This window comes from Acipenser ruthenus, chromosome 1 (assembly GCF_902713425.1).
Source record: "Acipenser ruthenus chromosome 1, fAciRut3.2 maternal haplotype, whole genome shotgun sequence".
Classification (NCBI taxonomy): Eukaryota; Metazoa; Chordata; class Actinopteri; order Acipenseriformes; family Acipenseridae; genus Acipenser; species Acipenser ruthenus.
Genome location: NC_081189.1, coordinates 34,878,431 through 34,892,263, shown reverse-complemented (window position 1 = coordinate 34,892,263; position 13,833 = coordinate 34,878,431). Strand labels below are relative to the sequence as shown.

The 13,833-nt window shown below is 35.1% G+C and overlaps 1 protein-coding gene across 1 annotated transcript in view; it reads right to left on the bottom strand.

Moving 5' to 3' along the window:
* Positions 1-192: 192 nt before the first annotated feature.
* Positions 193-13,833, bottom strand: part of LOC117421556 (5-hydroxytryptamine receptor 4) — a 105,765-nt gene continuing 92,124 nt past the window's right edge. Inside the window, exon 7 of the mRNA XM_059024232.1 lies at positions 193-2,072. Within this exon, the coding sequence (XP_058880215.1) occupies positions 1,955-2,072 (118 nt within the window). The 3' untranslated portion in view covers positions 193-1,954. The remainder of the gene's footprint in view (positions 2,073-13,833) is intronic.

Below are 13,833 nucleotides of genomic sequence, written 5' to 3'. Positions count from 1 at the left end.
AGTTGTTTAGATCCTGAATATTCTTGATGGTACTCCAGACATTACTTTTAACATGTGCCTTTAAACACCATATGAAAGTGTTGTATATGAAATATATCTACTTTTAATACAAGTATTTTGAAAAATTGAGAAACACTAGCTTGGATGCTTTCAAAATTACAGATACAACATAATGAGAATCATGCAGTTCTGTTTTGTTTATTTACTTTCCAAAGCAGCACTCACCAATGGAGAGTTTCGAAGGATCTTTTGCACTATCCAGATTTAAAAAAAAAAAAAAAGAGCCAGATTGTTAAGAGTAAGGTCTTTGTTAAAGATCTGCAGTTCCAAAACATGGTGGTGAAATGTTGCCTTCATCTATTGCTTTCTATATAATAGTCTCTCCTAGTCAGTGCAGCATGGGTACAATTCCAGTACATAAAATACTGTTCACTGGATTTACAGACTGATTAGCACAAATCTTTGATTACCTATGGTAAAGTTAAGTAGACTCAATATTTGTGCCAATTAAGGTTTGTAAAATAAAAAAAAATCCTCAGATTACTGCATCATCACTTTTAGTTAGTTATTTATTTTAAATTTAGTAATTGCCTTTATTGTTGTTTTATAATTTTCTCCCAATTTAGAATAGCCAATTATTTTTAGGCTCAGCACACCGCTACCACCCCCGTGCTAACTCGGGAGCGGTGAAGACGAACATATGCTGTCCTCCGAAGCATGTGCTGTCAGCCGACTGCTTCTTTTCACACTGCAGACCCATCATGCAGCCACCTCATAGCTACAGCATTGGAGGACAACGCATCTTACAGGCAATCCTGCAGGCTCCTGGCCAGACTACAGGGGTCGCTGGTGTGTGGTGAGCCAAGGACACCCTGCTCCCCCCCGGCAGCGCTCGGCCAATTGTGCATCGCCCCCTGGGAGCTCCCGTCCTCGGTCAGCAGTGGAATAGCCTGGACTCGAACCGGTGACGTCCAGGCTATAGGGCACAACCTGCACTCCACGCGGAGCGCATTCACCACTCGGGAGCCCCATCACTTTAAGTTTTTGCCGATTAGCCTTGGAGCTGCAAACTTCACATACCCAATGTATATTGGTTTTTGATATACCTGTTTGAAACCAATGCAATTCTAAAGAATTCCTATTGCAATGAAAACTTGTATACATGGTACAAGACTAATAGTATAATCTGCTGAAGAAGCCTATTGTAACATCTGTAGTGGAACTACAAGAACACATTTAATACATTCATGCAATAATGACATTTAATTGCATACATTTTTTTTGTTTTTTGTTAACATGTAGTCTTCTCTTTCAAACTCGAAACATATCCGTATGGTTCTATGTTTCGGTACTATAAAGTGCTTTTGACGCAACTCATGGTAATATACATTTATAGGAGCTGCTTTCATTCATTGATTTTCATGGTTGGTCTTTGTACTGTTCAGGCTGTCCCAATCCCTTGATAAAATGACCACTGAATAACTCTTTGGAAGACATATGAAGAATTAAATGAATACATGATCAATCAAAAACAAATTGTGAAATGAATGCAGTGGGCCAAAATATCTCTTAGTCCAGGGCTAAATCCTAGTTCCAAATGTGTCTTCTCCATATTGTCATTGATACATTGTTCAAACAAATTTAAAACAAAACACTGCAGACTTGCATTACCTTGGTGTACACAATAATCCATTGCAGATAAACATTTGAGCCCCATTAATTTTTTTTTTAAGTGCTCATTTAACTCGGTTATTATAAAAATATGTTAATTTCAAATATACTCCTTCAGCACAATTGAAAACCAGATTATAAAACAATTAAGGTGTCACATAGTAACAAAAAAATTATCATTGCTCCTTTTCGAAGCTGAACATTTACATTAAAATAAATACAACAGTATAATATTTATATATATATATATATATATGTATATAATTGCAGCTGCACTTTTGATTCAGTGCTGAAACCCTTCTTTCCTTGGGAACTCGCCGACTGAATCCTGGGATTCCAGATCATTGGAAAGAATCTGCCTTCCATTCTCAGTGTGATGTTGACTGGAAAGGAATGCTAATCTAGGAAAAAACAGAGATATCCATAAAATAAGTGAAGCAACTTGTTACTCAAACATGTAATACACATCTATATAACCCCCATATGTAGAACTTTGAAGCAAATAATAGGCAGATAAGAGGATATTATTTAATTAATCCTATGTAATCAATTCATTCATCTGTAGAGGGAGTCTAGTAAAATTGTACCCATCACAGTACTGAATTATAAAAACTAGTCTTACTGTTTTAAGAGTAGAACTAATTTATTATGGAAAGTGTTTTCCATTTGTAGGCAAATAGACTTTCTCCTCTCTGCACATTATGTACAAGTATGTCAGTTAAGTGATAACAGATACTGACAAAATAATTATATAAACAGATATCAGCTGATGAACAATCCCCTATCCTAATATATTCAACAATTGCTTTGCTTTCATCTAACACCCTATAAATACACCATCACATTTGAATTGTAAGAAAGGGTTAAGCAATGTAGCTCAATTTCTTGTTCCTATCATAAGATGACAAATAAGTGTACTGCTTTTTTCTGACTAAGCTGTTATAAAAACAGTTAACTGAAACTTTATGGCCTCATTGCCCAACTTTCCCTACAAGACGCAGCAGCAGGGGGGTTTTCAAACGCCAGTGTTATTGTATCGAACTTGCAGTATAATAACAACAGTTTAAGTGATTTTCAAATGAAATTTGTTGTTAAAATCAATCCATTAATGCTTTGAAATTGAGACAACAAGGTCGTTAATGAACGCATTTCTCGTTAAAAAGTGTAATTGTCGCAGGTGAGATAAGGGGAGCTGGTTAATCAAAATGCATGTCAATGAGATCAATAAAAATGTATGGCAGCATAATTCGCTGTTACGAAAACTACTAGCGTACAGGGAGATGGCTCCCTCCAGCAAGCAGCAGCCAAATAGAAATGAAATAAAATAATGGGAATATCTATTTTGTGTATAATTTGTAAACTTCATTTAAAATAGTGCATTTTGTACCGGAGGTCGGGGGGGGGGTAAGCCACCTATGTAGGCTTGGTTTGTAATTTATTTTCTTATGCTGACATCTACTTTTGTATGTATTTTAGTATGTACAATTGTAGGCTATAAATAAATATGTTTGAAGTGCCATTTGTGTTTGTAGTTGTTAGCTATTATACATTTATACCATGTATTTAACACTTCATTATATATTTATTAAGCTTTTAAAATAGGCATAACGACCGCTTGAAAATGCCCAAATCAATGCTACATACCGATTTGTTGATTAACACTGGAGTTATCATTTATGAACTTTTGAAAATCCCCCCCCACAGTTTGGTGTTTCTGTTCAAATCAAATTGTATTTATTTAGCACCTTTCATACAAACGTATCTCAAAGCACTGTACGATACAAAGCATAGAAAATCATAATAAAATACATTTGGGATATGTTGAAAACAGCAAATATAAAAAGTGGTTTTAAATGTTTAAAAAATTATTTGTATCAATAAAACAAAGAGTTTGAAACAAAAATGTAACAACATTTGAACTTAAAAAATGACAACAATAAAATGCAGTTTGATTGTAAAATAGGAACACAAAGATAAAAAAGCTATTTTATAAAAAATATGTTTTCAATCTTGAATTAAAAGTCCCAGCTTCCCTGACAGAAGAAGGCAGAGCATTCCATAATTTAGGAGCTTTACAAGAAAAGGCCCTTCATCCCATGTTATTTATTTATTCACCCTAGAAATAACCAGCAGCCCTGCATCCTGTGACCTAAGATTGCAGTTTGTATACAGGGCTAATAATTCCTGTAAGTAACTTGGTGCTAATCCATTCACTGTCTTAAGTTAAAAGCAAAATCTTAAAATAAAATCTAAACTGCACTGGGAGCCAGTACAAAACAGGAGTAACATGTTCGCTTTTACTGGTTTTAGTTAGAATTCTAGTGGGAGTGTTCTGAATGAGCTGTAAGTGAGGCACCACACATTTTAGGGCACCTTAGGCAAGTGTATTACAATAATCAAAGATGACCCCCACATTTTTCATTTCTAGTTTTAGTTCCAATGAGAGACTGCTAAAGTAAGTAATCCCACATTTTTTGTTGGTTCTGAGAGCCCACTAGCATAACCTGTGTTATAAGAACTCAGCATTAAAAAAGTTCCAACACTGCAAAGCAAGCAGTTAATAACAAACCCAGCAGAAGTATTTCCTGGCTTTATGCCTGAGTATCATCGGCATAAGAATGGGAGTTCACTCCATGTCTACGGATAATGCCACCTAAAGGTAACATATATAACAAATAAAAAATAACCTAAAATGGAGCCCTGTGGAACACCACAGACAACTTCAGACAATGCTGATTTCACCTCCCCAACAGAGACGAACTGAAACCTATCGGAAAGATAAGACCTGAACCAAGATAGGACACCTGACAATCCCACTGAGCATTCAAGATTTTATAAAAAAAATAAAAATAAAACACCCCCTTTACTTCTATTAACTATAAGGTCATAGCACTATATAGTATTTTAAAATAGTACTTTATATCTTAAACCAATGGGATTAACCCAGGGGTGGCCACTCCTGGTCTTTGTTCCAACCCTCATTTAAATTGTTTAACTGAGCCAATTAAACCTCCATCCACACCCTGAAGTAGGTAATTATGCAGTTTGCCCTGTTAAACCTGGAGTAGAATGGACCTCCAGGACTGACTGGACACCCCTGGATTACTGTTATTACAGCTTCTCTAATACAGAAGGGTCGATCATGCTTCGTGGTAGACAATGCAGATGACTTGTAAGTGTGGAGTAGTGGTTAGGGCTCTGGATTCTTGACCAGAGGGTTGTGGGTTCAATCCCCAGTGGAGGACACTGCTGTTGTACCCTTGAGCAAGGTACTTTACCTAGATTGCTCCAGTAAAAACCCAGCTGTATAAATGGGTAATTGTATGTAAAAATAATGTGATATCTGTATAACGTGAAATAATGTATAATGTGATATCTTGTAACAATTGTAAGTCGCCCTGGATAAGGGCGTCTGCTAAGAAATAAATAATAATAACAAGTGAGAGAAATATTCTGAAACTAATGCAACACATTTCCCTTTGCCCATATTACTACATTAAACGATTACTTTTTCTAGAAGAATAAGAATTGTTCACTAGACTAGAATCAATTCTTTTGCCACAAGATGGCTCACAAGTACAGGAATAGACAGGGAGTGAGTTGCGACAGATGCAGTGCTAAACAAAATGCCTCAGTAGAGAGCTCAAAGGAAAGAACTGTAAAAAAAAAAAACATGGCTTAGCCAATAGGGTTAAAATTAATGTTTTGAAAAAATAAAATGGTTATGAAATTAATTATTGTATTAAAAATGATGGTTATGGCTTTAAAGAGCAGGAAACACAAGCTGTGCTTGTTGCACGTATGTGAGAGATTCTGCATAAACCTGCTAATGTGCTCTGTCAGTGCAATGCCAATGCGTTTATAAAAGCCAGCAGGGCTAGCTTACACTGAGGTGCTCAAGCCTCATATAGTGAATTCAAAACTGTTATTATGAAGGATGGACCAAAAGACACTACAGATGATACAGTTTTGCAAAAAGACTGCATTTTTTTTTTCTTTCCCCCATCCCGTTTACTTTTGCTAGCTGTGCTTCTGTATCCATCATTGTAATATGATACACATTAACCTGTGCCAAGAATGAGGGTGCACAGTACAATTATGTACAACTACCAATATAAATATCTGTATATAAATAAATATATCAAGCAAAAACTGAGGTTAACTTATTTCCACCCATTCAGTCAGTTAGCCCTGACTGTGTTTTGTTATTGCTGGGTCTACAATTGTGTTGCATTTTATGTCCTTTTTAACACAAGAAATGCCATTGGGATATCACTATAATACCAGTGCTTACCCCAAAAGAAACCCCCAAGTATTACATTATGAAACATAACGACAAAACAGCTTACAGTATTGTACAATTATTTTATCAATTGATGTTGTGTTGTGAATTTAACCTCCTCAGATTCAGTGTTGTACTGCAAATGATGTCCTCTTAAGTAAAATATGAGTCACTCAACATTAATTACCTTGAAACCACTCAAGTTACATAACTATTACCATTTATTTTTAAAACCAAATGTATTTAATAGACAGTTTTGAAATATATGTATATATAAAATGAAAATAAATGCACCAAATAAAATATGCTTCTGTTAACAGGTGCAAACAGTATAAAACAATGGTATATTACTGTATATACCTTATATTATGGCTAAAGTGTTCCCCACACCCTACAGATACTGTGGTGTTGGCATTGCAGGAGCCGTAACACATACTGCACACATTTTGAAAAAAAAAAAAATCACCATGCCATCAAACAGAATACAATGTAATGCTGAATTATTAGCCTACATTTTGTGCATTGCTGTATTAGTAAGTAGCATCAGTAAGTTGATACACGAATCTGGTTTCATCATACAGCACCTATCAGGGGTTCTTTCAGCACAATGAGATGACCCACATCTTACCCTAACCTTAAAGCGTATTGAGAACTAGGGAAAAATCCATTGGTGCTGTCTTTGTATGCTTCATTCTCAACAGTATAGGACCTTTAGCATTGGTACCCAGTGTGTGATTTGAGCTCACAACCCTGTGGTTAAAGTAGTTGGTCTAGAAAATGCTGATTGACTCAGAGATTACGATTTCCAAGACCAGCTCTGAGTTGATAACCACAAACTGACTGAAATAAAAATGTGATTGAAATACGTACCTATGCCTGTCTGCCTGCAGCAGTCACTGTGTGCTTTGACATGCATCAGTCCTATAAAATATGTTAAGATTTTTACCATTATCTCCTCAAAGCATCTGCATTTATAGCTTCTGACATCTCATTAAAAAATAAAACTCACATTTCCAAAGACAGACACTTTACCTAGGAATGAGATTTCTAAAGGGAACAGACCTACATTAAGAGCCAAAAAAGAAACTATAGCCCCTGATCATTGTCAAAATGTTCTAATTTCTACACATTAGAGATGTGTAGAAATCTTCATATTATTCATTTAACCTGTTTTTATAGCTTATGTTTATTCTGTATGATTATCTCGTTTCTACTTAGACCCATCGTTTGCCATACAACTCATTCTGAAAAGATGTGTCTGGCTGATTGTGAGGAAGAAATGTAGGGAACTATACTGTATTAGCTTTGCACAGGCTAGTTTTGTTGGAATAGTTAGTAAGCATGGTACACAATTATATTAGCAGAAACAACAATTCATCCAGAACACACATAATATGATTTAAACAGGTAATATATTGAATAATAGCAAAATGTAGATCGTAAAAGTATCCCTTTTTGGTATCATGGTTTTTGATAGGGGGCTTATTTTCCTATTCGTTTCACATAATCCAATAGATTCCTAAATATCTATTCCGATGACATTATCTGAGACACAGCAAATATACCTAAATATAAAAAATTAATCCAAAGGGCAGCAACAGATGATTCAACATTTACTGGTTTACAGTTATTGCCATTTGAAAGTTAACTTTGGTAACATTGCTAGGCTGTGTGGTCCAGTGGTTAAAGAAAAGGGCTTGTAACTAGGAGGTACCTGGTTCAAATCCCACCTCAGCCACTAACTCATTGTGTGACCCTGAGCAAGTCACTTAACCTCCTTGTGCTCTGTCTTTTGGGTGAGACGTAGTTGTAAGTGACTCTGCAGCTGATGCATAGTTCACACACCGTGGATAAAGGCATCTGCTAAATAAACAAATAATAATAATTTAGCAGTTAACCATGCCTTTACATTGTGTTTTTATTATGCTTTACTGTTATAAAACCAATTCATTCCTGATTACCTATGTACCTAGGTGCCTATGAATATTATCAGCAAAACATAACACTGCTGAAGCCCAGCTGCCATATTACATTTTAAGCACCTAGTTTGTTATTGGCTTCACAGATACTGCAGCACATATTGTAAAATTAGAACTGCATTTTTGCTGTTATGCTGGAATCAAACTATTTATCCAATCAAAATGTGTATCTTATGCAGTGGTGATGTTTGGGGATGTCCTCCTATGACTGGGGTCATTTAAATATGTGTTTAGGCATCTGAAAACTCAACATGCATATACCAGTTGGGGTAATGTGTTAATTGACATATAAGTGGAGGGTCTGGTACACACACAGGGAGAAAGCTGTATGAGCTTTGCGTGAAAGCTAGTGAACTGGGCAATCAGGGAACAGCTTCAATGCATGGTGTCCACCAGGGTGAAGCAGTATCCAAAATAGCAGAGGAAAAAATAATACTTGCTGTGGAAACAGTAACCAGAGCTAAATGACAAAGATCATCACAATTGTAAAGAAATGAAAGATACCATATGGGAGTTCATTTTGAAGAAACTGGATAAGCCTGGTATGCATGCTTTATTGCCATATATGTTGACATACCGTCAGAGAAGACACTCATAATTTCCACATCATGTTGACGAATATCTTGATAATAGTTTTGTCAATAGCAATTTTTTATAGTTTTATAGATCTGGCAAATCTGCGTTAAATAGATTAAACATTAAAACCTTCTGTGCAAACATTTAAACTGTCATACAAATTATCATTAAAAAAGTAGACTTGATTTGGTATTTGTAATCATTTATTTTTGTCTCTTGTATTTATTTCACATTTTACATTGGTTTTCACACAACGTTTAACTACCTCGCGAGGTGGTTCAGAGCTGTCATACAATTTGTCAGCTCTGTAGTTGATTCACACAGCCCAACATGCCGCTTCAGTGCAAGCTTTTAGCTGTAATAACTCATCTGTGAGAAAGGGAATTAAAAGAGCCAATCAACTGGCCTGATGGGGATTGTTGAGTCATCACATTATCCAGTGTCATGCTGGCATGTTCAGGTCAAACTATACTAAAACTCATTCCCCATCTTCAATAATAAATCTGTTATTAGAATAAAGTACACTATCTGCAACTGGGACATACAAGGAGGTGCTGTAATAAAGTTAAGAAACAGGAAGGAATTTACTGCAGCATTGTAAAAGAAATAGGTCTAACAAAGACAAAGAGCCATGCAGTGTTCTTGTAAGATTGGTCCTAATTTATCTAAAAGATATTCAAAAGAATCAGGGTTTGCCATACTCGTCTGAAGAGTTCAGAGTGAGATTGCTGGGTGTTATGAAAGAAGATCAACAAGCTGAACAAGCTGGGACTAAGCTCTCGATAACAGTGACAGAGTGGTCTTACCCAAGCTTTCATCTGGGCTGGGTTTCAAAGCAACCCATATGGTTAAAAACCATGGGCCAGGAAGCATTGTAACGTAACTATGGTATTTTTTACAATTATTTCGCAGCCAAAAAAGCTTGCAGCTAAACTAATTAACCTGGATTTCGGTCTTCGCAGATTTGTCAGTAGTTACATGACACACCTCCAATGAATATCAAATGCTGCGGGAAGTGGTGCTGACACAGACATTCAATAGCCATGTTTGTTGATCAATGGTCACTCTTGGTGTAACTATGACCCATAGTTAACTCATGATTTAAAGCTTTGTGAACAGGGTCTTATACATATTTATGAAATTATAAGTGCACAGGAACTATGTACCTAACCTTAAAAAAACATTTCTAAGAAAAGGACTTTTCATTATATTTGTATTCACTTAGAAAGTCATGCAGAACTATGGCTTCTATAAACAAATACTTTGACATGGTACATGTTAAACTGCATGCAAATCTTTTTGTTCTAGTTAAAGGCTGTTGTAAAACTGAATGCAAGTACAGACACTGATCTGTACTCTTTTACAATTAAAGTGTGACTACTAATAACGTATTATAATGTATTGTCATTGTACTCTTCTGTTTTGTTTCCTGAGCACAGCTTAAAAACTTTACATTGACAGGTTCAAAGGGGAAAGAAGTCTGAATCCACTTGCTACAGCTAAACTGTTGGAGAATGGGTGAAAAGAATCCTTGCTGATGAAGTAGAGTGCCTGTAAATTAATACTAAACTATTGAATAAGGTAGTAAAGTGATATGGCAGATGCTTAAGGGTTATATTCCTGCAATTCTTAAAGCCACTGTTTGAGAGCATTGTAGTTATTACCAGCAGTGAGGTGTCATAAAAGGCACCAATGGGACACTAAAACTACAAGGCTCGAAAACAGTGATGTTGCTATCATTAACGTCAATTTTATTATTGTAAATATTTGAGATGCATAAAATGTTTACCTTAATGGTAAAATATATTTCCCATCTTACTATGCTAAAATAGCCTTTAATTACCTTTTGGTGTTAAACATTTTGAGCTACCATAACTAAGTCCTTTCAAGATTAAACCTGATTCCAAATATGCTTTTTTTGTTTTTGTTTTTAGTTATACAGATAAATTGTATATTTATTATATACAAAGTGAATATAAACAGCAAAACGTATACATTAGTTAAGTTAACTGTGATATTTCAAAGCTATAAATGTTTGCTCTTTAATACAGCTCACATTAAAAAAGTTATTTTTCTTCTAAGAACGCCATATTTCTCTAAGCAGTTTATATGGCTGTCAGACAAAATATACCATACTGTATGCAGCATCGCTGGTCTCCTTGTCTACCAAGTTTAAATATAATGCAGCACGTTTTCTGAATGTAACACATGTTGCGTATTTACCTGGAATCTTGTCATTTTGATTAGGAGTGTTGATATGTTCCAGTGGAGCCGTCCATAAAATGTGCCATCCAGTCTAATTACACAATCCCTGTTTCAGTGTAAAGACGTAATGCCAAAATCCTCAAATGTCTGCAAAATCTTTCCTATTGTTGCACACAGGCTTCAACAGAGGAATGTGGGTTCAATTATTAACTCAAATGCTGATTCTAGTAGTACACAATAATGTTTCTTAAAACCTAACATAACAGTACAGTGTATTGGGTGTCTCTAAGGATGACAGTCCGAACAAACTCTGTAAATTCCTTTTGATTTCCAAAAGAAACTGGAAGAATACACATTGTATAACTCTTGTTGTCTTTCATGTTAAAGTCATCTTTGTTGACTTATCAACACAAGTAAATATATTTAATCCATGGACTACAATTTGAATCTTTTCTGCATCAGACACTACTGAAACCATTTTACAAAAACAAAAACAAAAAAAGCCTTTACATTTGCAAAATAGACAAAAAAAACACAGAAAAGCTGTTGAGATGTTCAGTCACAATTAAAGACTGCTACTGTATATAATGTGTTAGACTGTAGACCCTTAAAACTATTAGCATGAGAATGGTCTAACTCTATGCTGTTTTCTCAGGAAAATGTGGTTTCCATGCACAGAGAACAGGTACAGGAGAGAATCTCACCTGGAAATCCATGGTTGTCAGGTGACATCTTGTTTGAGTGAAACTCTAAAGCACAGTATTAAGCTCATGTAATAAAGCTGTGATTTGTAAATGCCTCGTGCCTGGTTGTTTAATAATGTGTTTTACTACTCTTGCCCAAATTGTTTTTCAAATGTCCATTGGTGGGGTGGCTTATCGTTAGTAGTAAATAATATTTCAAATAATTTATCACCGACTTAATTAAAGATTTAAAGAAAAAATTAACCGCAAGGTATATAATGAAACTGTCCAAGCCAGAGTGAACGTTTTATGAATTCCCATCAGATCCCAAACAGCTTTAAACATTGGAACAGCTTTAAACATTTTTTTATTTTTTTATTTTTTTATTTAATTTTTTTATAAATACAGGCTTCTGTTTAATAATTTCTGTTCTGTTCCACATGTTTACTATTACCACTGTCAATTACATACAAGACTAGAGAGTTAAATATAAGATTGCATGTTTGTTAAATGTAAAAGACTAATAATATAACTGTTGCTAATTTGAAAATGTAAAGGCTTCTATTCTCTGAATACAGATTGTATTACCATTTGGATGAAAAATGAAGATGAATAATGAATGTATCTCATGTGGTTTCTCTACATCTGGAAAAACAATCAGGACTGAAGGGGTTAATCCATGTGTTTATTGTACTTTGCCAGATAGAGAGTAATTGAAATTCTAGTCAAGCTCAGCCTGCCACTTATAGTATGGCACGTATTTGATCCTGATCAGGATCTGCAAGCGCGTTGCAGTTACATTTGCTCGTTACATTTGCACGGTGACTCACATTCATACAAACTCGCTGCAGCTGATAGCTGAAATCGAAAGACTGTGAAAAAGTTTAAAAGCCTGATGGGCTCTGGTCACCTAAACCTGTTAAAACGATTTAAACCTGTTTAAACCAATCAGCAACATATTTGTAAGTGTTACATTACATATACTACTTATTATTAACAATAATATTGTATGCAAGACTTGGATTCAGATTTGAAAAACGTTGGGGGTCATCTTTAATCCTGATCTCTCATTTGAGACTCATATTAGGGAAGTTACTAAAGCATCTTTTTACCATTTGAGAAATATAGCCAATCTTAGACCAATTATTTCTGTATCTGATACCAAGAGACTAATGCATGCCTTTGTTTCATTTAGAAAGTATTATTGTAATGCACTTTTTTTCTGGTGTGGTATCCCACTTGCAGCTTGTTCAGAATAAGGCCACTAGAATTCTGTCTAAAACCATAAAAAGTGAACATATTATGACCCTGTTTTGGCCTCTTTACACTGGCTCCCTGTGCAGTATAGAATTGATATTAAGATTTTGCTGTTAACTTACAAGGCCCTGAATGGATTAGCACCTAGTTAGTTACTGACCCTGTATCTTCCAAACCGCACTCTGAGATCACAGGATGCAGGGCTGCTGGTTATTCCTAGGGTCAGCAAAAGCAACACGGGAGGTAGGGCTTTTTCTTGTAGAGCTCCTAAATTATGGAATGCTTTTGTTTGTCATGGAAGCTGGGACTGTTACAGTTTTTAAGTCAAGACTAAAAATGCACTTTTATAAAATGGCTTTCTTATCTTAGTAGGTTTAAATGTAACTTTAAAATTGCTGCTTTTGTATTACGTGTATACTGTTATTTAAATATGTTATTTAAATGGTCTGATTATGGCAGCTGTATGTGTGACATGCTATACAAATGTACTGTGGTTTGTTCTTTTTTTCTGCTATGTACTGTACCGTGCTTTGTAATACTTTTGTATAAAAAGTACGATATAAGTGCAATAAATAAATAAATAAAATAAATAAATACAGTTCCGGAATGTCTCTGCCCATTTTAAAATCTAAATTCTTCATACACCTACAGAAGCATTAATTGAGTATCAGAATAGCAAGATCCAAACTCTCTATCTTAACTCAGCACAGTGGTATAGAACACCTGTGATCCCCTCTACATTGTGATCCCCTCTACATTTAGCATTGCCTTGATGCAGCATTTAATTTTGGACTCTTACTGATTCTTACTGGGTGAAATGTAATCTTTAACCCACATTTCTAGATAAATATCCATCTGATTTCCTTTTTTTTAAAACAGTTTTTCTAGATGTTTTACATGCCAAGACTACTTTTTTTTTAAACCCACAGGACAAATAAATCAACCTACTATTAAAAATAACATACCCTGTTTTACTTTTACTTCATGACATTCATGAAAAGTCCTTTTCATATACCAAAAAACGATTTCTTATCTACTACATCTTATTTGAATAGTCAGCTAGACATCTATTTGTTACAGTCTATTTCACATTATTTAATAACTGGGATTTGCATCATTATGATCTTTCCATAAGAATGTCCTTGGGTCTAGAAGGATTCTGCAATGCAATCGAGATCTA